This window comes from Triturus cristatus, chromosome 11 (genome assembly GCF_964204655.1).
Source record: "Triturus cristatus chromosome 11, aTriCri1.1, whole genome shotgun sequence".
In the NCBI taxonomy this organism is placed as follows: Eukaryota; Metazoa; Chordata; class Amphibia; order Caudata; family Salamandridae; genus Triturus; species Triturus cristatus.
Window position 1 is genome coordinate 474,193,265 of NC_140594.1, and position 25,026 is coordinate 474,218,290.

A 25,026-nucleotide genomic window follows, 5' to 3' on the forward strand; every position below is an offset into this window, starting at 1 on the left:
CGTCCCACTTGGACCGCTCGTCTGCCTTCCGTTCATCGTAAAGGATTTCTTATCTTTATGGGGCCATTGTATTCAAAACACATGGGTCCCATAAAGAGATCCCCATGCTCCGGAGGAAAGTGAAAGCGGACCGTGCTTGTTGACTTATACTTTACAACCATAGCATCGGAAGTAGATGTAGCGTTAAAGCCAGAGTTGAGTAGTTGGGGAAGCAGGTCACTACTTCATATCAACATCCGAGGCTCAAAATCCAGTGGTTCTGGAAAAAAATAAAAATCGCTTTACCCCGCCACCCCTCCCCCCCCAACCCTGTGCATAAAAATAATGTGACCATGAGTCATGTAAAACAGCAACAAAAAATAGACGTGGTAATTTTATGTACGAGAATGCAGCAATACTGAACGATTTACCGTGCACGTAGTTCATGTGTTGAAAAGGCATACTTAAGCGAATGTCTGTACTGTGTTAAAGTTAACTGGACCCTAGTAGATTGGCTAACCATTGAGTTCAGAATGTGGGAAAACGTGGACGCTCTGCGCTTGTTAGTCGGACGAGGTCCCTCTCAAATATGGCCGCCATTTAAAGGAGGCTTCCTTAGTCCTCTCTCCATTATGAACATCCCGCCCTCGCTCTGCGTCCTCGACAGCAGCAACGATAGTCAAACACTGGTGGTTGTTGCTGTGGTGTTTGCAGATGAGAGAAGAGGGTTGTAGGTTTATAGCAAGCAGGGGATGCATGCAGGGTCGGCCTGTTATTCTTTTGAGATCGTGTTGCTGACAGAGTGGTTCTGTTTGTGTCCAAAGAGCTGCTCAGCTCCTCATTGGCAGCTGAATGCAAGAGACTCTACTTTTGTACACTCTGAGGGTTAATAACAAAAATAACATTTTTGAAGACCCCACACCTCCCCCGTTTAATATGAGAAGAGAACCCACTGCTAGTTAACCCCACCCACGTAATGGACGGCCGAGGATGCGGGTTTGCTTCACTCCAGAAGATAAAGCACTGCAAGCAAATGTGTTTATTTATGCGTTTTTATATAGCGTGAACTTTACCCGAAGGTGTCAGAGCGCTTTACAATAGAATATTACCCAAGGACTTCAGAGTGCACGAATTCCATAGAAAACAAGTTAGTTGTGTGCAGATAAAACTCATTGTTATCCTCTAGAGTCAGTTTTTAGTCCCAAAAGCCTTACATGAGAAGTGTGTGCATTCATATTGAGAACTAAGGTTTGATGAAAACAAGTTACTTACCTGTAATTTTGGTTCTCTATTGGTAACTTTCATAGATTCCCATAGCTTGTATCATTCCCCGTCGTCGGAATGGGAGACTCGGTAAATAACAAATAACATAGCAGTAGGTACAAAAGAGAAAGAAAGGCCTAGGCCTCATCTCATTTTGTAGCATATCCCCCTCTTTTTGTAAAAGAGACCAAAAACATGTAACAACCAATCAGATAAGCCTCACCCCCTAGTACCTTCCTGAGAGAGCCTCAGATTTTCGTAGCCGTTGTGTAACAGTAACTAAGCATGGTAATCTATGAAAGGTACCAATACTGGAGAACCAAAGTTACAGGTAAGTAACTTGTTTTCTTAATCCAGTATTGGAACTTTCATAGATTTCCATAGCTTGGATCAGAGTAGCTAGAAGTTAGCAATAAACCACATTTTGTGACATAAATACTGAAATAACTCTGTATCCATACTTTCATAAGAAGTAAACAGACATTGAAACATTAGTCAGTAAATATTACCAGATACAAAATGTGCAATAACAGGAAGGAGGGATAGAAGGGAAAGTTCACCTCTTATTGGAAGAGATTCCTCAGAACTGCTTGTCCCACTGCCGCCTCACTCCGTGTGGAAGAGTCCAAGCAGTAGTGCTTTGTGAAAGTATGGGCACTGCTCCATGTAGCTGCCCTACAAATGTCCTTGATAGGAACTCCAGCGAAGAGAGCAGCAGATGATGAAACTGATCTTGTGGAGTGAGCCCGTACACGTCCTTCCAGCGGCTTACCAGCCGCTTGGCGACAGTAGTGAATTGCGCTGGCAACGCAACGTGAAATTCCTTGCTTTCAAGGGGAAAACCTTTCCGAGGAGCACCAAAAGCGACAGAGTTGCGCAGATTTCCTGAAATCCTTTGTGCGCTGAAGATAACATTTCAGACATCTCTGGACATCCAAGGAATGAAGAGACCTTTCTGCTGGAGTCGTAGGAAAAAATATTTTAGAACAGGTTCATTCAAATGGAAATGCAAAGGGACCTTTGGAATAAATTTCGGATTTGTTCTTAGAATCAGAGTGTCATTTTTGAACTGTAAAAAAGGTTCCTTAATCCGGAGAGCTTGAAGTTCTCCAACTCTCCTGGCTGACGTTAAGGCTAGAAGGAGTGCCACCTTCCGTGACAGAAATTTAAGATCCGCTCTCTGAATAGGCTCTAACGGAGGTCTCATGAGATGAGCAAGAACCAAGTTGAGTTGCCACATTGGAGGCGGAGGTCGAACTGGAGGAAAAACTCTAAAGAGTCCTTTCAGGAATTGTTTGACAATCCTTGCAGACCAGAGGGAAGGGCCAGAGGCTGTCCGTCTGAATCTACAGATGGCCGCCAGGTGTACCTTGATGGAAGAATGTGCAAGACCTGACTTGGCCAGAGATAGAATGTAGGGCAATATTTGATGAGGAGCAGAAGAGAACGGATGAAGGTTCTCTCGGTGGCACCACAAACAGAAACGTTTCTATTTTGAGCGAAAATTCTTATTTGTACTTGGTGCACGGGCTTGAGCTAAAACCTCTTTACATTCTTGAGGGATATTTAAACTCTGGAATTCTCAGTGCTCAGGAGCCACACTGTCAACTGAAGTGAGCTCGGATCCAGATGCACTACTTGGCCCTGGGACATTGTCAATCGAGAAGGAATGGGACGCAGGTGAACCGGAATTGGCGGAAAGGCGTAAACAAATGCGCCTGACCAGGCCATCAAAAGAGCATTCCCCAACGATCCTCGATGGTGTTCCCTGCTTACATAAAACCGGCATTTTCTGTTGTCTGGGGTAGCAAACAGGTCTATGGACGGAGTGCCCCAACGTGCGAAAACACTGTTGAGTGTCCTGATCCAGCTCCCACTCCTGACAGACCGACTTCAGACGACTCAATGTATCTGCTGTCGTGTTGAGGGTACCTGGAAGATGTTCTGCTGAGTGCGATTTTTTTGAAGAATTGCCCATTGCCAGATCTCTTGGGCCTCCTTGAAAAGAAGTTAAGATCTCGTTCCACCTTGTTTGTTCACATAATGCATGGCCGTCGTGTTGTCTGTACGGACCAAGACGGTGGAGTTCTGAATCCTCGGAAGGAAAGCCTGTAAAGCCAAACAAGTCGCCTTGAGCTCCAGAAGATTGATGTGGAGAGTGCGTTGTTCGGGTGTCCAGCGACCGCTTACTTGAAGGTCTTGCAAAACCGCTTCCCAGCATTCCAACGAGGCATCTGTGGCCAGTATCAAAGGAGCTGGAGCAACCTTGAAAGTGAGACCTTTCGAGATATTGTCTTTGATCGTCCACCAGTTGACCGCCTCTCTCATAAGACAAGTGACTATCTTGTCGTCGAACGCGCCTCCCGCCTGGCGCCTTTGCATGTCCAGTTCTTGTAAGGGGCACATACGAAGTCTGCAATGCGGAATTAAGGGAATGCAGGATGAAATCAATCCTAGGAGAGATTTGTACAGACGGGCAGACAGATAGTCTTCTTTGCAATTGACGGGCAGAAAGAATTAGCCTTTTCTGTCTTTCCTCTGATGGGAAAGCTTTGCAACAAGTTGTATCCAGAATTGACCCTAGAAACTTGGCCGACCTGGATGGAAGAAGGACCGACTTCTCTTTGTTGAGCTGAAGACCCAGATGATTAAAAAGCTGAATGCAACTTTCGACTGTCTTTGTAGTTGCTTGAGAAGATGGAGCTTTTATCAACCAATCGTCCAGGTAGGGAAAAACCTGTAGAGACTGTCTTCTGAGAAACGCTGCAACTGGGGCCATTACCTTTGTGAATATCCGTGGAGCAGATCTGAGTCCGAAAGGCAGGACCTTGAACTGAAAGTGGCTCTTGGCTACTGTGAAGCGTAGAAATCTCCTGTGGGCTGGGTGGAGAGGAACATGGAAGTATGCGTCCTCGAGATCCAGAGTTGCCATGTAATGGCCTGGATTCAGGAGACGCAAGATATCCTGAAGAGATACCATCCGAAACGAGAGTTTTATGAGATAGGTGTTTAGCTCCCTCAGGTCTAAGATAGGGCGCCATTTTCCCTCCTTCTTGCGAACCAGGAAAAACTTGGAATAGAACCCTTCTCCTTGTTGGGATAGAGGTACTGGCTCTATCGCTCCTTTGATGAGCAGTTGATGAGCTTCGAGACGTAGAAGATGTAGATGTTTTGATTCAGTGGCGCGAGGGGCTCTGGAAGGTGGGAGGTGTTGAATCTAATGTGTAGCCAAACCGGATGATATTGAGGACTCACCGATCTGATGTCATGATCTTCCAGCCGTGGAGATATTGCGATATCCTGCCCCCCACTGATGTTACCGGGGGTGAAGGAACAGTAGGCGGAGCCTCTATTGGCGTTTAGAGGTACCTCTCCCCCGACGCCCCTGTCGTCCTCATGAACGCTGGCGAAATAAAGACGCCAAATGGCCTTGAAGTTGAGAGTACTGAGGTTTATACGACTGTGAAGAGGAGGAGTAGCGCTGTGTAGAAAAACCTTTTCCTCTTGCACCCCGTAAAGGCACTTTGCGGTATTGCAATGTCCCCAGGGACCTTGCAGTTTGTGTCTTTTTTGATGTCCTGTAGAGTGTCGTCCACATGCTTCCCAAAAAGCATGTCTCCATCAAATGGCAAATCTAAGATTTTATTTTGAACTTCAGGGCGAAACCAGGTAGCCCGAAGCCAGCCTTGCCGTCTTAGAACAGCCGAACCTGCCAAGGCGCAAAAAGCAGTGGTGGCAATGTCCATTGCGCAATCGATGATTTCTGAAGACCGCTCTCCTTCCTCCAGGTTCTTCTTCGCGTCAGCCTTGGAGCCATCTGGCAGTTGATCCAAAAATGGAGATAAATCGCACCACATTTGGCGATCATATCGTCCCAAAATTGCTAGTGCATTGACAGCTCTAACAAGGAGGCTGGACATAGAGGAAAACCTCTTCCCCACATTGTCTAGGCGCCTACCCTCCTTATCCGGTGGTGTGGTAAGGGGCGCCGATGGATTCTTTGAAATTCTTTGAGCCGCCTGCGAGATAACAAAAACTGGCTTCGGTTGACCAACCTGGCAAGCGGGACTATCGTCAGGAGCCTTATATTTTTTCTCCAGCCGCGGAAGAACAGGGATGACAGTAGCTGGAGACTGCATCACCTTTATTCCCTCACTCCTTACACGCTCCAAAATCGGGATGGAACGGATGGATTTTCTGTAAGGCTCCTTAAAATCATAAAGAAAGCACTCCGATTGTACAATTGGAATGGGAAGGCCAGACCTCTTGGAATCTCTTTCCATAAGATTATGGAAACCTCCGGTGTCTGCTGGAGGAGAATCTATAGGATCCGGTGATGGCGAAGCAGGATCCGGAATGATATATTCGTCCCATTCTCTATCCGGATTCGGGACATGTTCGACATCATTATCAGATGAATCATCGTCATCATGCACAGTGACGATATCCTGGCGACCTTCTATTGGTTCCGGAGGTTGAGATAATTCAGGAGCCACTGTAGACGAAGAATAGGTCGGAGGTGGTGGTGGCGGCGGCTGCATGGATTGCTGATCAGAGGTTTGAGCTGGAACTCTCCTCTTATAATCTAACATGATTTGTAAGTCACTAATAAGTGAAGACGGCATGGCCACCATACCCTGTTGTGTTTGCTCTTGAGGTCTATCTCGTGGAGGGTATTGTTGTTCCAAGTAATAATCGTCAGCATCCGAGTCGTGGTATTTTACTTGAAGTTGGGATGGACTGTACGCATCCCCATAAGGACCTTCTTCTTCCTCTGAATATTCCTCGTCCAAGAGCAATGCCGGAGGTAATGGTGTCACTCTATGCGGAGAGGTCATTTCCGGTGTGATTTGGCGTCTTTTTATAGAAATTTGAGCCTTCTGGATCGTCGCCGAGCTCGAAGGAATCGTCAGAGAATGGATCGACGACGATGGGCTGATCGTCGACGGTACAGTCGTTGTCAGTACCATCGTAGATGTTGTCATCGACATAGTCGCCGTCGTCTTGGTCGACACCATAGTCATCATCGTCGACGTCGAGGTTGTCAACATAGTAGACTACATTGTGACAGGTACCTGTAACGTCGAAGTCGTCAACGGAGCTGGAATCTACGCCTGGTGAATCTTAGATGCCGTCGTCGACGGATATAGTAGTCATCGACGGACGGATTTTCTTCTCAGATTTTCCCTCCTGAGGTACAGATGCTGGTTTCTTGAAAAGTTTTGCCTTTTCAGATGGTGGAGAGGAAACAGAAGGTCCTTGGCTCACCTTCTGAGCAGAAAGTACCTCAGGAACTAATCCCTCCCTCTCCTTTACACCTCGGTGAGGAGGTTTTTTGGGACTGGGCCTGTCAGACCTACCAGAGGTCTTTTGTAAGGCCTTAGTAGGAGGTTCAATCGAAGCTGAAGGGGAAGACCTACCCCTCTTTTTAGACCTCCTTGAAGATGTAGCTGAGGAGGAATCTTCACGGTCACTGGATATTACTTCCTTACGCGACTTCATCTTCTGTAACCAGGTCAATTCCGGTATCTCAGTCTTTGTAGAGAAGGTCCTGCAGATCTTACAATCAGTGGCCTTGTGATCAGGGTACAAGCAATAAATGCAGTCTTTCTACTTGTCCTCAATGTAAAGTCTTTTTTTAGAACAAGTAGCACAGGCTTTAAATAAAGCTTTCTTTTCCTTGTCTGACATCCTGAAGAGGAAAAAAAGATGAAATCCAAAAGTTTGAGAAATCTGAGCAGAGCTCAGTGGAGACTCCCTTAGCACAACGTGCAGTAGAAAATCTGAGGCTCTCTCAGGAAGGTTTTAGGGGGTGAGGCTAATCTGATTGGTTGTTAAGTGTTTGTCTCTTTTACAAAAAGAGGGGGATATGCTACAAAATGAGAGGAGGTCTAGACCTTTCTCTCTTTTGTACCTACTGCTATGTTATTTTTTTTATTTACCGAGGCTCCCATTCCGACGACGGGGAATGATACAAGCTATGGGAATCTTTGAAAGTTCCAATACTGGAGTAAATTATATTTACATATATAGATATATCCCAAATGTACTTTGCAGCAAGTCGGAGAAGGGGAGGTCACTGCTTATTGTACACAGCTAATTCTCTGTTACAATGGATAGAGCTCTGCAGTTTCACGCTCCTGTGCGTGAATGGGTAAGGAAGCCAGTTTTGAGGTCTCACCTGACCGTGCGCATGCACTGAAGCTGCAAGGGATATTGCTTACTGTAAAGGGCTAGGAGCCCGTCCATTGCTTACCATTTGTTGCCTTTGTCAGTCTTATTGGCTGATTCCCAATTGCTCCGCCAGGGTGTGGCGTTACTTCCTATTCCCAGTGTGCAGCGCGGACCAAGCACAGATTGATTCATTTTAATTAGTATCCGACCACTGCTTGTATTCGGATTCAGACACTATTTCCCACCCAACCATTGCCCATGTTTCTGTCTCGCTTCCACTCCCACCCTACGTGGCCTGCACCACCGACATATCCCTTTCTTTAATGAGAAGAAAAATCTGGATGCGCCCTAGCACTTTTTCTTTTACTCTTCCTCCAGTTGTGCGTTAAGTCTCAACCTCCCTCCTGTATTGTCCACCCCATCTGCCATAAGAAAACAAGCATTGAAAATGCAATAGGTCTCGCCTTTGATTAAATTAAAGCCATTTGCTTTGCTAAGGGTATTATGCAGCAAAGCAAATGGCTTTAACTTAATAAAAGGCGAGACCTGGTGCATTTTTAATGCTTGTTCTAAATTGGTGGCAGATTTCCTTATTGAGTGTAAGTCTCATTTATTGACTGTGCGCAACAACGCCCAACACTCCCCTTTGATAAGCCTGAGGCTGCTCAACCACACTACCACAAATAGAGACTCTTGGGATTGTTAAAGAAAACCCCTTTACACTAGTAAGAGATACATGGACTCTACACAGTGCATCTCACTTTGGTACACTTTTATAAAGTGCCAGCTTCCTACAACGATCAGCTCTGCTTTTTATGTCTGGTGTAGAGGACACTGAAAGTCATTTGGCACTATCAGGCCCACTGGCAATGTACAAGCAGACTGTAGAAGGACTATTATTGTTGCTGCTGAACGTAAGCTTGCGTTTGCTGTCAACCAGAAGGGTGGCCAAGTCCCTGAATTTCACGCACTAGCAGTGTCAATGCCTATCCAGAGTTGCTAAGCTCAAATATTGGACCATGACTATGCGTTAACTCTCTGAAGGGGCATCATCTTCTCCAAAAATAGTCAATCCATTCAAAACGCATGTTCAATAACAGATTTTGAACATCAACAGAGAAAGCAGCCCCAGAAATTATACACCTGCTTACCTCTACTTTAATAAGCAGCAATTGCGAGAACAAGTTAACTGAAGCTGAACCCGGATGTTCGAAACATCCAGCAAATTAAATGGTTTCAGAAAATATACCAAGAATATTAAACATCCAATTTAGCACTAAACAGTTTATAAATGGTGTGAGACCCAACTATTTACTATTCTGAACTCTGATCATCCATTCTTTAAAAAAAAACATCCCATCTGCAATAGATCAAGGCCGTCATTTAGCCTAAACAGAAATTGGTTGCATCATAACTATCCTATTTCTATTGAGTTTTCTAGTTTGTTCTCAAGATTGTATATTAAGTCACCTCTGAAAAAAGGATTTTATTCCACATAAAATCTTTATTCTTTACCAGTTATATGTCCCTCTGCATTTTTTAATCTAAAACACTTAGAGCAATAGGTAATGTATCTCTTAAGCAGAAGAGGAATGTAGCCTTGACAATATACAAAATACATAGTTTATCAAGAAGTTTTAGACAGAACACAGCCATCATGGCAGAGAAAATTAGAAGTCTAAGAAAAACCAAAACAAAACAAATACCTGCAAAGACAACAGTTTTGAGATATGCAATTTGCATTGTGTAAAATATGATTCTCTACCAATTAAGTGAGTTGAAGGTGTTAAAAATCAGACAGACTACTCAACCAACTGAAATGGGAATGCCAAAGACTACACAAATTCAACTTCAAGAGCAATGATTAGATAATTAGGACTATTGACCCTATGGAACAAAAGAAAAACCCCACCATTTTCATTAACAGGTAGCCAAATAAGGTGCCCCAGGATAGTACAGTACAGCAAGTTAGGTTGTTGGGCAAAAAACCTTTTGCCTGCATAAGCTAAACTTACTGACTTACCAAAGCTTGGTTAAGATGGAGGGATCCAATATGCAGTTTATAATCTTCGCTTAAGGTAGTTTTAAAATAGCACAACACTTGTATTTTTCCCTGGCTATGCTTACCCACTTTATGTAATGCTAAGGCACGATATCACAATTATTTACATGGTGTAAATATCTGAGATCATGCCAACCGTGGGACTTTTAACTGTTGACTCATGACCATCTCAAATGAAACGTCTAGATCAAGAATCTAACCAAACCAACTGCCTTAAACTACATTAAATAATTCTCTTTTTAGGGTTATACGACCATTAACATTTTATTACATAAAAGATTGTGCTAAAAAAAAATTGCAATTAAGTAAACAAATGATGCATATACACTACCCTGCACCAATTGCTGCTATCCGACATTCAATCTAAACTGCACTGAAAAAGCTTAAAAACATGGACTTGATCAGACAGAGGAAAAGTATCTATTCAGCTTATTTTCAATTCAAGCATCAGTTTGATATGGATTGAACCATGCACTATTCATGAAGAAGAAAAAAAAAGAGCAGGACCAACACAACCAAGCTCTAAACTGGCCAATTAGTAACAAAGGGTTTCTTAATATGAACAAGCAAGTCACAATCTGAACCTCTCACTGCCACTATCAGATTTAAATTAAATCAGAAAATATTACCCACCTCTTGCTCCTGCTGGAAAATGACAACTCGACCTCCCTTGTCTCCTGTTGCCAGTAATTCTCCAGAATGATTAAATTCTACTGTTGAGATAATATCAGCTGTAGGACAAAGAAAAACAGTGCAACCATAAATTATTAGAAAAACAAAATTCTGTAAGAAGGTAAAGAAAAAGTCCACATTTCATAGGGACCCAAGCAATTCAGAAAATATTTATTTTGTGAAATTTGAGTTATCACAACCATACTACTGTTCATTGTTTAATCAATATTGTATTCACCAAAAGCAGATGGAATTTAATTTCAATAGAGTCCATTGCAAGCTAGAATGTATGCGCTTCAACAACCTCTTCCTCCTATAGAATATGTTAAACAAAGCAAATGATTCTTTCTAAAAGTCTAAATTCTTAGGTACAAAATTATTTTCCCAACTATTTTTGCCTACAACAAACCACTATAATCCAGTATTTCACTTAGTGTTGCAAGAACATTTCCGTTTGAAGGAAAAAAAGGAACACTGTTATCAAGCAAAGTGCCCCTAATATAACCCAAAAAAATAAATAAATAACAATGGGTATGATGTGAAATACTAGCCTATATCTCCATCAAGGGTTCTGGGGACATCAAAGACAATTGTTTAGATCATTTTACAATGAGCAGAGTTTGCTGTAAAATCTGACAATACATTCAGAAGACCGGTCTGAAGATGTTCCATTATTAGGTCGAGGCTAGCAGCGCATCCGCTGCTCTGCAAGGCATGATGCATCTCCTCAAGGAACATTAATTACACTCCTCACTCCCTATTAGCTCCTTTGTGTGCCTATATAAATGCCCTTTTTTTCAGTGGCTTGCATATGTCCCTCCTTCTGGTGGGTGTTTTCTGTCCCTGGCGACTGGCCCTGTTACAAGTGTTATTTTCCCCTGTCTATTTTGGTTTGTTTTTGAAGTTCTTTTTCTGTCTGCTTTCGGAGCGAAAGCCTTGCTCATTATCTTAGCCGCACATTTAATTTAATGCCCATTTAATGTTATTTTTTTTTTAATGGTTTACCATCATAAGCACAGTGCATAACACTTAAATTTCCCAACAAGTAGCATGTGATAAACTTTTTGTTGCACCGCACCCGCGTCATGGACGGGTGCATGTTCAATTTTTTATTTATGTTTTACCATCGCGCCTGTCAAGTTTTAACATGACTGCAGCCAGTTTCCTTGTCGTTGCCCGTCTACTTTCATTGTTGCCCGCCCCACCAACCCTGCTTCCATGCTCCTCATAACGTGTGTGTTCCATCTGCATATGCGCATGTAAGACACTAGTGTGCACTGCATGCTTATGGATTCTTCTTGCACTATCACTTAAACGGTAAATTGGGTTGCTTCCCTGTGTCCTATTCATCCATCTCCCCGAAGTATAGCTCTCACAACCTGCTTTTGGGCAAGTTACACAAAAGGAGTTTTACGCCACAGCATATCATACGCTTTTTGTGAATAATCAAACTGATTAGACGGCAACTGTTCACTTGATCGGCTGGTCCTGCTGCCATGTCGCCGCTATCCCTTAGTGTCCCCCTTCCCGGAAGGAAAGCCATTCACTGAGAAACCATCATCGGAAATGCAATAGGTCTCGCCTTTAAGTTAAAGCCATTTGCTTTGCTAATGGTATTGTATTATAGCTTCGTATTTTGCGTAAGTTTGTGATATGTTGTGGGTCTATGTTGTTAGAATTCTATTTGTTAGCTGTGTAGTAGTTTAAAGCATAGCGTTAGTAAGAGAAGAGCAGTGTTTAAGATTTGGGAAGGAGAATGATTAGAAGAATAGCACGAGGGTTAATGAAGTATAGTGAGGAGTAGAAATCCATGAGGCAGAAGAAAGGGGCTGGGGGAGGAGCAAAGAGGGAGAAGGAAGAAAGCGTGGAGGAGATTAGCGTTATTTTGAATTAAATATGTATTTTATTTCCGAAAATCCCCCGGCACTGCATAACTTCTGCTGGAGGCTGCTTTCGTTCCCCGCTGTTCACTACTCCTTTGGCAATTGCATTTTCTGATTACTGCACAGCTCCTGCCTCTCACATTGCAGATTTGTTGGGTACGTGCCCCCTCCCCGGATTACACAGGCCCCCCCAACACCCACTCAATGACTACACTGCCTCTCTCACTCTTCTAGCCTTCGCTGCATGTGGTCTCTTAAGATGAACTCCACGGGGCGGGTTGTGGTCCGGATGCGAGCAATTACAAGGCTTTAGGGCAATGACGTATTGAATGCGGTAATGTATGTAGACCAGGGAAGAAACGAGGCTGCAGTAGATAAAAGATAAATACACATTCCTGTATTGAGCTTTATGGCGAGAGCATCATAAACTACCAGCACAGCCCTTTATCTCCGACCACCTGGCTTTGCTGGGAGGTTGACGTAACCTGGAGCCCCGTGACTGATTGGAAAGGAGGGGGGAGAGCAGACAGAGTGGGATAGAGGGGAGACAAGACAGTGAAAGCAAGAGCGCTCTGCTGGTACAAAGACCTCCTAGTAAGAGCCCATGAAGTGTTTAGATCTGCCAGAGGGGCACTCCCGCCTCGACACGCACCAGCTTCCTTCCCCTGCTGGTGCTTTTAAGTAAACTTGATTCGGCTCTTGGCCTCGCTTTAGAGGCGGTCACGGCCCGGTGGGTGTACAGCGGGGCAGAGACGGAAACCGTGTCAGCCCTGTGCCGAGCACAACGACGGAGAAAGGGTGGGGGAGGGGGTATTTATATCCTCCGAGCCGTGAGCCGCCTGCAATGAGGAGGCTGAGCACCCGAGCAGAGCTATGAAAGGGGGGGGGGGGGGGTCCGAGGCTGGGGGTTTGGGGTGCAGAAGCGCTGGAGACAAGTGAGAAGCAAGGGGTAGCAGAGGAAACAAAGTGGGGAAGGAACAATTAAAGAAAACACTGAAAGGAAGGGGGAGCGCTGAGAAGTGTGAGAAATATATGATAAGCGAAAATAAACGGAGCGCTATGTCCACATACAACTTAGAACATCGCTCTTCACATCTGGAATGACAAAAAAAGTTCTCTCCCACTAATTAAAGGAGACAGTATCAAGCCGCCAGTAAATGATCCAGTCCAAGTGGGCGGGGCCAAAAGTGGACAGGGTGGTAGCCAGGAGGGACTGAAAAGCCTACGGGATAATCATCACACTCAATTTAGCATAATCAATGACGCAAAATGACACACACCAATAGAAAATACAGGCGGAGCCAAAACACCACTTCTGAAACCGTATTGACTCCAAGAAGCCCTCGCAGAGCGTGCTGCGCATGCGCGCTGCATCGCCAGGCGAGACCTAAAAACTAATAAAGTGCGGGGATGGGAGGGGTAAACATGTTGCAGCCTTTTATGTAATTTGTTCATAAGATGCCCCCTCTTCTTTAGAATGGAGATGGGGAGCAGCAGAAATACAGAGAAGCAGAGTTGGCAACCTGTGGGTTGGGGCGGGCAGTGTGATACCACAGCTCTCTCCTCCTTATTGACCTGCAACCTCAGAAGCTAACCCTCCCTCTGCTCAGCTCCCACCTCTTCCTGGGGGTGATGTGGGCAATCTCCTGCTTGTGAACAAACTAATTTGTGTTTTCCTACAGTAATACTATCCCAGATGTCTCAGAGCTGGAGTAACAAATATACTTGATGAGCCGGGCATCTGATCTTGCTGTGTTTTGTTTACTTGGGAGACAGCTTTGATGCGCATTGCCTCGGTCTAGACTACCTGGCCCACTCACTAGAGGTGGGGAGGGTGTGCATGGCCGTTTAATTTGTGCTTACGTCTTATCCTTGCAGGTGGAGATACAAGGACAACATCTTAAACGGGCACACGTACAAATACTACCAGCTCCTAAAGGCCGGATGCTGTTAGTTCTGACCACTCTCCTCCATGAAAAAATACCATCGTAAAAGTTATTGGTGGTCGAAGATTGTGTCCAAATTGTTAAGCAAGGACATTTTTTATTTCCAACTGAAAAGCTCACTTTTAAAGTGGATAGTGTAAGCAGGCCTTTTGAAAACCATTAGTACAAACTACAAACATGATATCTACAAATCAAATGTGCTAACAGACTTATATTGCTGTAAATACTAGTGTTCTCGATTACTATTCCTCCAAATAAAAAGTTCATTTCTCAACAACGGAAGACTCTGAAGATCTACTAGGACTCAAAATAACTTGCAGGTTTTACACAGGTCACAGCAGCAAGGGCTGAACCTACCATGCTATTTTATACAAGCGATGAGGTTCTGTTAGAAAGTCACTTTCCTGTCTTTGTTGCACTGCATTTTGCAGCTGCACTTTCCCCAAGCACAAGATCATAATTGTGTCATGGTGCTAATTCTGTTTCAGATACAATTACCCTCCCTCCTTCTGTTGTTGCTTGTTTTCATAGGCTGTTCAATACTCAGTCACACATAGAATGTTATAGTGTGGTTGACTTGTAAATCTGTCTGTGCGTTAAAAAGCCTTGGAATTTGTCCATAAATGTTTCCTGAGGCAAGCATGTATTCCTGAATCATACTGCATGAACCAATGTGTAGTAAATGTATAGCTCTTCAGTTCCTGGCAGCACATCACCGAGGGTAGTGTACTGCATGGCTAAACACTTATAAGGTAGCAACGTTGAGACCTACTGGCTAAGCCATCTAACAATTTATTTAAAAACGCACATACATGCAAACAAGCCGTGGCACTCTACAATACTAAACTCTATAATACTATACTCCATTTAACTATACTCCAATAACAATCTAATCCACTATATACCACTATATTCCACTATCTGCCTTTCAAAAATACTACTCCATTATAATCCACCATACAACACTCTACACAACTTCATCTATACACTACATATCACTTTACTCCCCTATATTCTAAAACACTATAAACCTACACTATAACAATGTACTCCGCTCTACGACATTGTACTCTACACAACACACACTACACTACTACAATATACTCTACACCACTACACAACACCATACAACAATCCACAACATTCTACTCAATTCTAATACTAAAGTCCACTCTACAACACTATACTCCCTCCATAACACTTCACAACACTAAGTTACTTCATAACACTGCTCTTCACTCCTATCCACGCCCGCCACGAAACTCCACTATACGGTTATTAATCCCAGGCAGCCAGTGACCACTAAAGGCAAACCTGGTCTCTCAATAGTCAAAATGCCAAACAGACTCAATGGGAGCATCATTCAATATAAAACAAGGCCCCCAACACCACCGCTTTACTCTTCTGAGCTCTGCTCAGTCAAGCTTTTCCTGTGGCAGTAGTACGAAAATGTTGGAAGAATTTGTCAAGAACATTCAGAGAAACCAAGGAGGATAGCAATAAGCATGAAGGAGAAAGCTAGTCGGTAAACAGCATTTGTCATCCATAAAATACATGTTATTTAAAAATAAGTGAAATAAGGTAAGGCCCAGTCTGCTGCACTTCTCACAAACAGTCCAAACACTCCTTTCTAGGTCCATAACACCCTTGTCCCCATTTCCCCTAGCGCTGTATGAGCTTACTCAGCACAGGCCACACAAGGTTAGTTGCACAAACTGCCTAGAAAAAGATCCTACTAAAGAGTCTAATTGAATATGCAAACAAAAAGTTAGAAAATGAAAAAGTTATATTTCTTAAGAAATACTCGGAAATGAACAACATTGGCCCACAACACTGCTTGACATCCACTGTCTACACTCCAAGTAAACTAGGGCAACAGCATTTCAGTATGAAGTTACAACAGAACATGTTTGAGCAGGTCCCTACCAACAGAAGACAGTAAGTCCTTGCTTCAAGCATCCGACAGTCCCTATTCCTTGTGCAGGCAGTTACTGTTACACACTTACAAAGAGTCCCTGTTCCCTTCGGACTATCACTACTCAATGCAGACATGACAATGCTCAATAATCAGAGCTCTATTACCAGTCTAGGCAGACACAGAGCACCTACTCCAGGTCAACAGTGACCACCAGTTTGAAGAGAACCATGTAAAACCCCACGAGGACCATCAAGTCTAGGAGTGATAATTGTGGAAACATAGGAATAAACCAGAATCATTAGGAGACCTTGTTAATGATTCACCTCCTGTAGAATGCAGATTCCCAGGCACTAGGCATACCATGCAATGCCCACATGTTTAAAAATGTTTTGCCATCTGGTGGAGGGAATTTTAAGAGTCCTACACTTCTATTCCCGGGGAACAAACATGCTTTCGAGTTGCCCGACTAAACAAGACAGGGACCATTTTTCTGCAAGAGGATCCTAAAGCAGGCATACTATATTATAGCCTACCATTAACAGAAAGTACACTACATTTAATCAGTGGCAGTGCTTCCCCAGTAGTGTCATCTGAAGAACTGCCAACCCAGTTTGAGCAGCAATTATTTTTTTGAGCTTTCCATTTTCTAATTTTGTAATAGAGAGCATATCTACATTCCTTGACGTTTGGTCCTTTAACCTCTTCTGTGCCCATGACGAGACTATCTCGTCATGAAACCCGCCCACTAATGAAACGCCCGGCACAGCTGGGGGAAAGGGCGTGGCACAGAAGGGGTTAAAGAATTAAGCTTTTTTATGCAGACACTGTCAAAGTGGCTTTCACTAGGGACAGAGAGGCGAGTAGAGGACAACGCCCTTCCTTCTTTCCTTATCAAATGAAAGCAGTGTACCTGCGTTCTACAATGGAATTTCGACAGCACATCTTTAAATTCATCTATTATACTTGTCACTGAAAAAGCGTATTTCCTTGAAATCCCTAGAACAGGAAGAGGTGCATTTTAAAATGTGAGTACTACAATGTAATCACAAGCACCTTCAGGTGAAAATATAGGGTAAAGTCTTGAAATCAGAGTAATGGATGTTAACCAAACGCTTGACTTTCTTTACTATCCACGTAAGAAAGCTAAGCTCTCAGATTTTCTCTTACTCGGTAACTGCCTGACACAAGATTACTAACTGATAGCCCTTTAAAACAACATTTCCCTGCAATATACCTTATGATTGACATTGTGCACAACACCAATAAGTATTAATCGCTATCTTCAAGAGAGACTTCAGAATACTGCTTCTGAACGATATTTTATAATAGCTTCTAACCTATCAAACCCACGGATTGAAACTGTTCTAATATGTCTGCCAAAGTCATTTCCACTCCCTTCACGAATGACCTCCTTCCAAGATGGCTGCCATCGAGGTCAGCACTAGATGCACTCAAACTTCATACACTCACTTCCCGCCTCCCGGAAACAAAGAGAATGCCTAACTACACAACAGACCTACACCACTCTTACCAACTGGACCCGGTAGGAGCGGGTCGGTCTGCAGTCTTCGTGCGATCGGCACAAACGTGAGTACCTCCTAGAGGAAGGAGTATTCCCTTTGGCGCTCACAGTACGCAGGGGGGGGGTACTTTTGCAACACCGGGATTGATCTGATTGTGTGCAGCCCGACATTGGAGGGATTCCGTAATTTAGAGCTAACCTAGTGAAGAGGTCGATATAGACTCCACCGCGCCTTCCCACGAGCCGATGATTTTAGAACTAACTGGCAGCATACCGTACAACATTCTGCCCTTTGATAATCGATGCAATCTGTTGATCGCTGTTTTTAGATAAGGATATCATATTTAGGCTTAGCGATGTTATATACACTAGGGTGACACCGTAACCTTATTAGTTGTCTGCCACAGTGCTTTCATCTATGAACCAGTCTCCAACTTAATCGGCCAATCTAGTCTACACATTGTCACTCCCTTACTTCCTCACTATAATTGAAGAGATTGCTGTTACTCGGAGATAATACATGATCGTTGTGACCTCATGTGAACAGTACATCTATATATCTATAGGGGTTTGACTAATTCATAGGTGCTTCACCATCAGTGCCAGTATAAACCATCATGCTTCAACAGAGCGAACCACAGCACTTTACATGATTTGTACTTATAAATGATTTTTTATTTACCAGTTTGTGGGCTAACTTCTATACATTATTTTTTATAACTGAGGTTTTTTCCTAACACTAGTTGACAGGGTAGAGAAAGTCACTATTGAACGTGTGTGTGCAGACTTGTGCATTTAAGGTGATATGCCCATTGTATCCTCTCCCTCCTTCTCCCGGTTTGCTTCCAGTACATGAGGAACCCCTCGTGTGTATAACCTACTGGGTACTGTGATGCCCGGCTAGTCCATTGATCTGGATAAGTCCCTCCTTCTCGCTCATTCTGCTACCTCCATGTGTGTCACATTAGGTGGAATTCAATGCTTGCTCACCTGATGTATTTACCGTGTGGCACCGTGGTATGAAATGGTTTTAAGTTGTTTTAATTGCTTGATGCTCACTATGACTTACTGAGAGACATTTTGACACAGAATTTGATGAGAAGTCACTTACAACCATACTACATTGATCCACGTGATGCATTCTCTTTCCACAGGAAGTTCCTGCATCACAGGGTATTCGACGATTTAGTCTTATGGTTGATGTGAGTGTGTAGCCACAACACCTATTGAGTTTTAGTTGTAGATAGTTACCCTTTTGGTCCTGACGAATCGCCAGCAGAATACTTTTTTTTTGCGAGAAACATGTTGACCCACTACTTAAAAGAGCGCCACAATCTGAGACATTATCTCAGCCTTGCACCTTATAGTTTTTGTTTTTACTTAGGGTAGGAGACCCCCTGATTAAAGTTGTTTTTGTAGGTACTCCCAACCCTATTTTATATTCACTTTCATCATTCACACACATCTACACATACAAGGCCCCTCCCCACCCGCACTTCACCCGACAGCTGTTGGAAAACGATCTCCGTTAAAGTGCCCCTACTATAGGGAGCCAGTCGGGTATTGCACCGCTGACCCGACGAGGGGCAGCCCGATGATGAAGCATGACACTAGACAGTGTGTGAGGGCATTACAATCCAATAAAATGGAGTCGCAAATTTGACCCCCTAGGTCAGGTTGGTTCATAATTCCCTGTGTTTTGCCTCTCATTTCAGAGGAACAGCATAAACGTTTTGTTGAAATCATTGTCCTTGGGCCTTTATGCTGGACCTGTCTAAAAGCCCACAGTCCCTTCTTTGTTCACTGGTTTCTAATATTACAAATTGTTTACTTCAAGAATGTAGCCGTAGGCATCAAGAAGGACTCCTGATCAAGTAGCTGAAACCAACAATAACCTTAGCACACAGACTCCATCTCAGATTATAGCATTTGAGTCAGACACCCCAATAGGCATAGCGATGTCTTCTTGTGTGTGCGCAAATACAAAAGAAAATGCTTTAAAATCTCCCCCACTTTCCACTCACAGAGAAGAGGGGGTGCATTTGAATTTACACAACCTTAAAAGGAGGGGGACACTGCTTTTGTAGGAGTAGTAAATATTTTTAAAACAGTTTGTCCCGCGTAATTCCTTTTAAACAAAAATGTCAAAACAGTTACATTTTATTAATGAATGAGCAGATAACCATGTTGCTCCTTTACAAAGATCCAAACAAGCACTGTGAAAGCCAAAAGATCTGGCATTGCCCACCAGCTTTTTGGGAATTCTTGCTACGTCATGGTTTTTCCAAAACAGTAGTGTTAGGCAAGCTGCTTGGTATTTGAAAATGTAACAACAAACACTGAGGGTAAAAAAAAAAGGCTTATGGTCTCAAAAAAGCAAACGTTAACATAGTATTTCCTGGAACTGAAAGGAACTACTTTGTGCGTGGATGTGCTCACTGTGAAAGGGCAGCATGCTGCGACTGTGAAGACAGAAAATGGCTAACGTGGCCGGACGCATTCTTGAGTGGGTTGTAGAAAAATGTGAATGACAACCACAGACAAATGGAAGAAGTGTGGCAGAAAACCCCTATAACGAATGCCATACACACTTAGTTGAAATCAAAAGGTCCTGGCTAACAGACCTAAAAAAAAATTATGTTACGTGTTCTGCCATGGCCGCCAGTCTCTTGCCTTTGAGAAGGAAGCAAAGAAAGCTAGAAGGAAAGAAGGGGAAAAAAAGCAAGAAGGAAACAAGGAAAGAGGAACGAAAGACAAAGGAAGATAAAGAAAGACAAAAGAACGAAAGGATTAAAGGAAGGAATGAACCCTAGAAAGGAAAGAAAGAGGGCAAGGAAAAATAGAACAAATAATGATGTAAGAAAAGGAAAGAAAACGGAAAAAATTATGGAGGAAGTAAAGAAGGCAAGAAAAAAAAAGAAAGCAGGAAGAAAGAACTAAAGGAAGGAAATACATAAATAGTGTTACAAGTGCTACAAATTAAACATGATAAAGGCAGATTTTCTTCCTGGACAAAGATTTTTAAATAACTAATATTGGTGCATGCAACTTGTTATTGTAGTTTTATTAATTGAACAATTTTTCAAATACATTTCAAATTTCCCCACACAATTTTTAATTTATTAAACTGCCACTTGTAAAATGGAGCCCAGAATAAACGTCTTCCTAAGAATTGTACACTTATTAACCAAGTTTTCGGTTTGTGTCCTGCATTCATAGTAAAAAGAGGATAACTTACAGAACAGTTTCAAATGGACTTCATGAGTTATATAATGTGAAATACCAGCAGGTAGATATACAAAGGTCACACCAAAAGGAATTTACATTGGCAGGACACATGAACTTATCAAGCGTGGAATGTGGCCTATGCCCACATTTGGTAGAAACTCCCCGCTTTCCCTTCAGGCTCTTAAATGCAAAAACACTAAAGTAATTTTGCAGTGGGGAAAAAAAAACATTGACACTGAAGGGAACTACCTTGTGTATGGATGTGCTAATGCTGTGTGAAAGAGAAAAATGCAGCCACTCAAAGCGAGGTTAACCAGTGGCTGAAGTAGTCTGACCCATTTCCCCATGCTGTAGAAGGCGGAAGCAAAATGTGAATGACAACAGGCCAACGGATGAAGACCCGTGTTGAAAGCTCTGTTAAGTATATTATACGTACAATTTTAGCCAATTGAAAAAGTATTGGCTAATGCCAGACCCAAAACACGACCCAAAAAGCCACGGTGGCTCCTTTTCCAAGTCACGAATCTGCCTATATATTGTCAGTGAGCTGCCCATTTGGGCAAGCATTACAAACTCTGAATGAATTACACAAACCATCAGACTATGCTGCTTTTGAAATGGCTTTCCAAGGGTTGTGTGCCAAAATTAAAGTATTGTGCTGTCATGAGTAGAGGCCCGATTCTGCCTAAGCAGCACGTGTGCTTGATTGACATCCAAAGAATGTAGTGCCCTTTTTGCCCCATTTGAAGGATTTGGTAATAAAGCTGGAAGTTCAATAGTTTGGTAAATCTTTGGAATAAGCGTGAATGTGCGACAAAAAGAAATGGATTGTCTATTTAGTAAGCATGCAGTTATTGCTGACAAGTGTATATAAACAGAAGCATTGACTAGGCTTCGTACCTTAAGTGACTATAGGTAAAACACTATATATCGATACAAGATGTAACATGCTTGCAGTGCATGTATTTACAGAGGTTCCGTCACAGTTGAGAACAAGGTGTTTCTACCTGGCAACATAAAACACCTATGTAGTTGATTGGTGTGCTTCCTCAAGACTAGTCAAACTCTCAGATGTTAAGTTAATGTATCCACGCTCTACGTCTCCAGGAATCAGTGTGTGAAACCCGACAGAAAGCTAGGAATTTTTTTCATTTGTACTATGGTGAACAGATCTAGGTCTCGTGACCCTCACCTCTAAAAAAAAAAAAAAAAAAAAAAAGATTTTTGGGATTTATTGTCCACTCATTTATTCCATGACTGTGCCAGTCTGCAATGTCATTATTCATCCCCAGAAGGTTTTCTGCCATGAGGTAGATGTGGCCCTTGAGATCTTAGTGTCACAGCTGTTGTGTAAACTGAGAGACCGTGTGTGTCACTCTCTTCCCAAACATAATACACGGTCGCGTTGTCGGTGTATTTCAGCACATTTCAGCCCCACAATTGTGTCTAGAAAGCTTCCAATGCTACATACATAGCCTCTCATTCTACTCCCATTCCATGAAGGTTGGCATCTATTGAGAGTGTGGCTGGGGTGAATCATCCCTTTGTGAGATTGTTGGAGTTTCACTATTGCAGCCCGTTCTCAATAGGAGGAGAAAACACAAACATCTCAATTCTCATATACCTCCATCCAAAGGGATGCCAAATACTCTAGCAAAAGATGCATCTGCAGACATACATTTGGTTCAAACTATGCACAAAACCATTATTCGACAACTTCATCACCATTCCACTGTGCGACATTGTGACTCTATGAAATATTAAATCAGTTGTTGAAGTGCCTGTTCTCTGTCCAGTGTCCTGAAAGCCAGAGTTGATTGGGTATTCATTAACACGCTCCGATAATTCTGGATCTGTAGAGGATGGAAATGTAACTTTATGGCACTGAAGATAAATCCATACTGTTGAATCCGAGACAATGTTTTCCGTGTGCAAGACGAAAATTGCTGAGCTGCTTCTCTATTACCAGCCAATCAGGTACATATGGGTAAAGATTAATTACCTCCTAGCAGAGATGAGCCAGTGAGACATTTTGTAAACCATCTTGGTATCGATTATATACCTAAATGTAAAACAGTAAACTAAATGCTTTGTACCTACAATAAAGGGAAGATACATGAAATGACAGGGAAGCATAGCAATATGAAAACAGGCTGCCTTGAAGTAAAGTGAAACTAAGAAATTACATTCTTGCACTAGCAGAATCACTTCCTGCAGTATTGTCATTTTGAAATGAATTAATTTCAGTAAGGAATTCAGTAGCCGCAGAGCCAAGACTTGTATCATTCTTTTTGATATTAGTAAGTACATGAAGTACACTTCCTGCTCTCTTGGATGTAATAATATTTCCTCTATGCCTTTTTGCTTAGCATCAAGTGAATCTCCACCAGCAACAATGGATAGGTTTTCTGCTGGTTTTGTGCTTTCATGGATCAATATTTGGTGGTAGATATGTGAACTTGGAGTAACCATGCAGCACCGTGCACACTACCAATTTGTTTGATCTTCCTCTACTAATATGTACAGTCACTGCTTGAATGCAGCATTTGTTCCTCGTGGCTGAGACCCTGTGCCACAGCCTTCACTGTTGCCAGCTCTTAAAAGGCCATTGCTGTTAAAGGGTGCCCATGGACTTGGGAATATCAGTATCCTTTTTGATCAGTGCAAAACCTAATCAGGAGGACAGAACAAAGGAATAGCATTGAAGGACGAGTTTTTGGAGGACTTTAGGGCAGGCTTCGGAAGTATGCAACCAAGCAGGTCTTAGTAAAATGATGCTGCTGATGATCTGGTGGTATGCTGCAGCAAAAGCATTAAGACAGAAGCTTATGTCCGTGCTGGAAATTGTTTTTACCTGGAAGGTGTTGGAGAAGGTCTTCCATTTCTTCCAACTGGTAACAAACAGTCAAATGTGAGCGTATGCACTGCACCACGAGGAAACTACCTACTGCCACTTTTACCCACTGCATCAAGGGGTTAGCTTTCCTTGCCTGGAGATGGCTTTTTTTCCCCAGTGGCACTTTCTGGTTGTTCAGAAAGATACATTTATCAGAGATCAGATGGACAGGACCTCAAATATAATAACAGGCATTGGCATAGCCAATATGTCTCGCCTTTGGGACCTCATAAGCCTTATAGCCGCACAGACATGTGATCAAAAATTATTATGAGAGGTAGTGTCAAAGTGACGTAAGTGCTAAGGGGAGGTCCTTAAAGGCAATTTAAATGTTACGAAACACACAAAGATCATGACGTGCTGGAGGCCAGAACTTATGACAGATCTCCTGGGTAAAAGGCTTTCCGAACATATATTGCTAACTGAATGTAGTTACTTCCAAGAAGGCAAATCCTTTAACGTACAGTGCAAAGTGGGATGCAGATATATAGCCCGACTTAAAGCGTATACATTGAAGTTCAAACTTGAAAGCTTCCTAGCTCGCAGGCAGTGTCTCCTTTAAATGAGATTTCTATTGTGAAGATGCACAGTTAATACATGACAGATTCATTTTCAAACGTGACGGAAGTCCCTAAACACTTGTAGCCACAGAAAAATGATGGATTGGCGCATAATACGCACCTACAGTTCAGGCCCGGAGCACCTCACTGACTAAAGATCAGTCAGCGGGCGCCACTTAGGTGCAGGTGGTTTGCAGTGGGTCACACTTGTACATACACTTGGAGGAACTGCCGCATCGATTGCCCGCTCCTCCCATTACTAAGGTCACTTTTGAACCTGCCCGCCACAGTTGCCCACCTGTATCTGGAGAGCGCGTGATGCCCTTCCCTATCACCAGAGCTGGATGCAATGCTTCTAGCGGCCAGGGATCGGCAGGGAGGGCATAAACATTTGGGAAGCTAGTCATGTTGTATACAGCCTTCCCAGTGTCTCCGCCGTGGTCCTCAACACTTCAGCAAGCTGTGGAACCGCAATTACCTGCAGGGAGTCGCAGATCATTGGTCTGGACGATTGCAGGCAGCATGGCGTCTAAAGGAGAGGTACAAATATGCCTGTTATGTGTATTCATGTCTTTTTTTAGTTTTCATTATCTGTTGCAGCAATGCTGGGTTGGTCCTTATGAGCACCCATGGGGCATTATTGACTTTTCCCCAACTCTGTTGTCCTTTATGATACAAGAGTCAGACTGACTCTTCCCCAACCCAACTGACTTTTCACATGTGCTCCTGATGTGGCTAACTACCTAGCAATGCGAGACCGATTGCATTGCCAATGCTTGTTTTCAATATGGTCTGTTTGGACTCAGAGTCTACTCCCAATATAAAAGTAAAAACAGTATTCCACCATAACGAACTTTGAAGTATCCCTCTCAGATGACACATCTGGAGTCCTTTAACAATTCGCTACTGTCGATTTGAAAGAC

At 43.1% G+C, this 25,026-nt stretch overlaps 1 protein-coding gene across 2 annotated transcripts in view; it reads right to left on the reverse strand.

Moving 5' to 3' along the window:
* The window catches only part of PPP2R2A (protein phosphatase 2 regulatory subunit Balpha), a 415,049-nt gene that overhangs the window by 300,444 nt on the left and 89,579 nt on the right, over positions 1 to 25,026 (reverse strand). For both annotated transcript variants that reach the window (XM_085632765.1, XM_085632766.1), the window contains exon 3: positions 10,112 to 10,209. In XM_085632765.1, the coding sequence (XP_085488891.1) occupies positions 10,112 to 10,209 (98 nt within the window). The remainder of the gene's footprint in view (positions 1 to 10,111; positions 10,210 to 25,026) is intronic.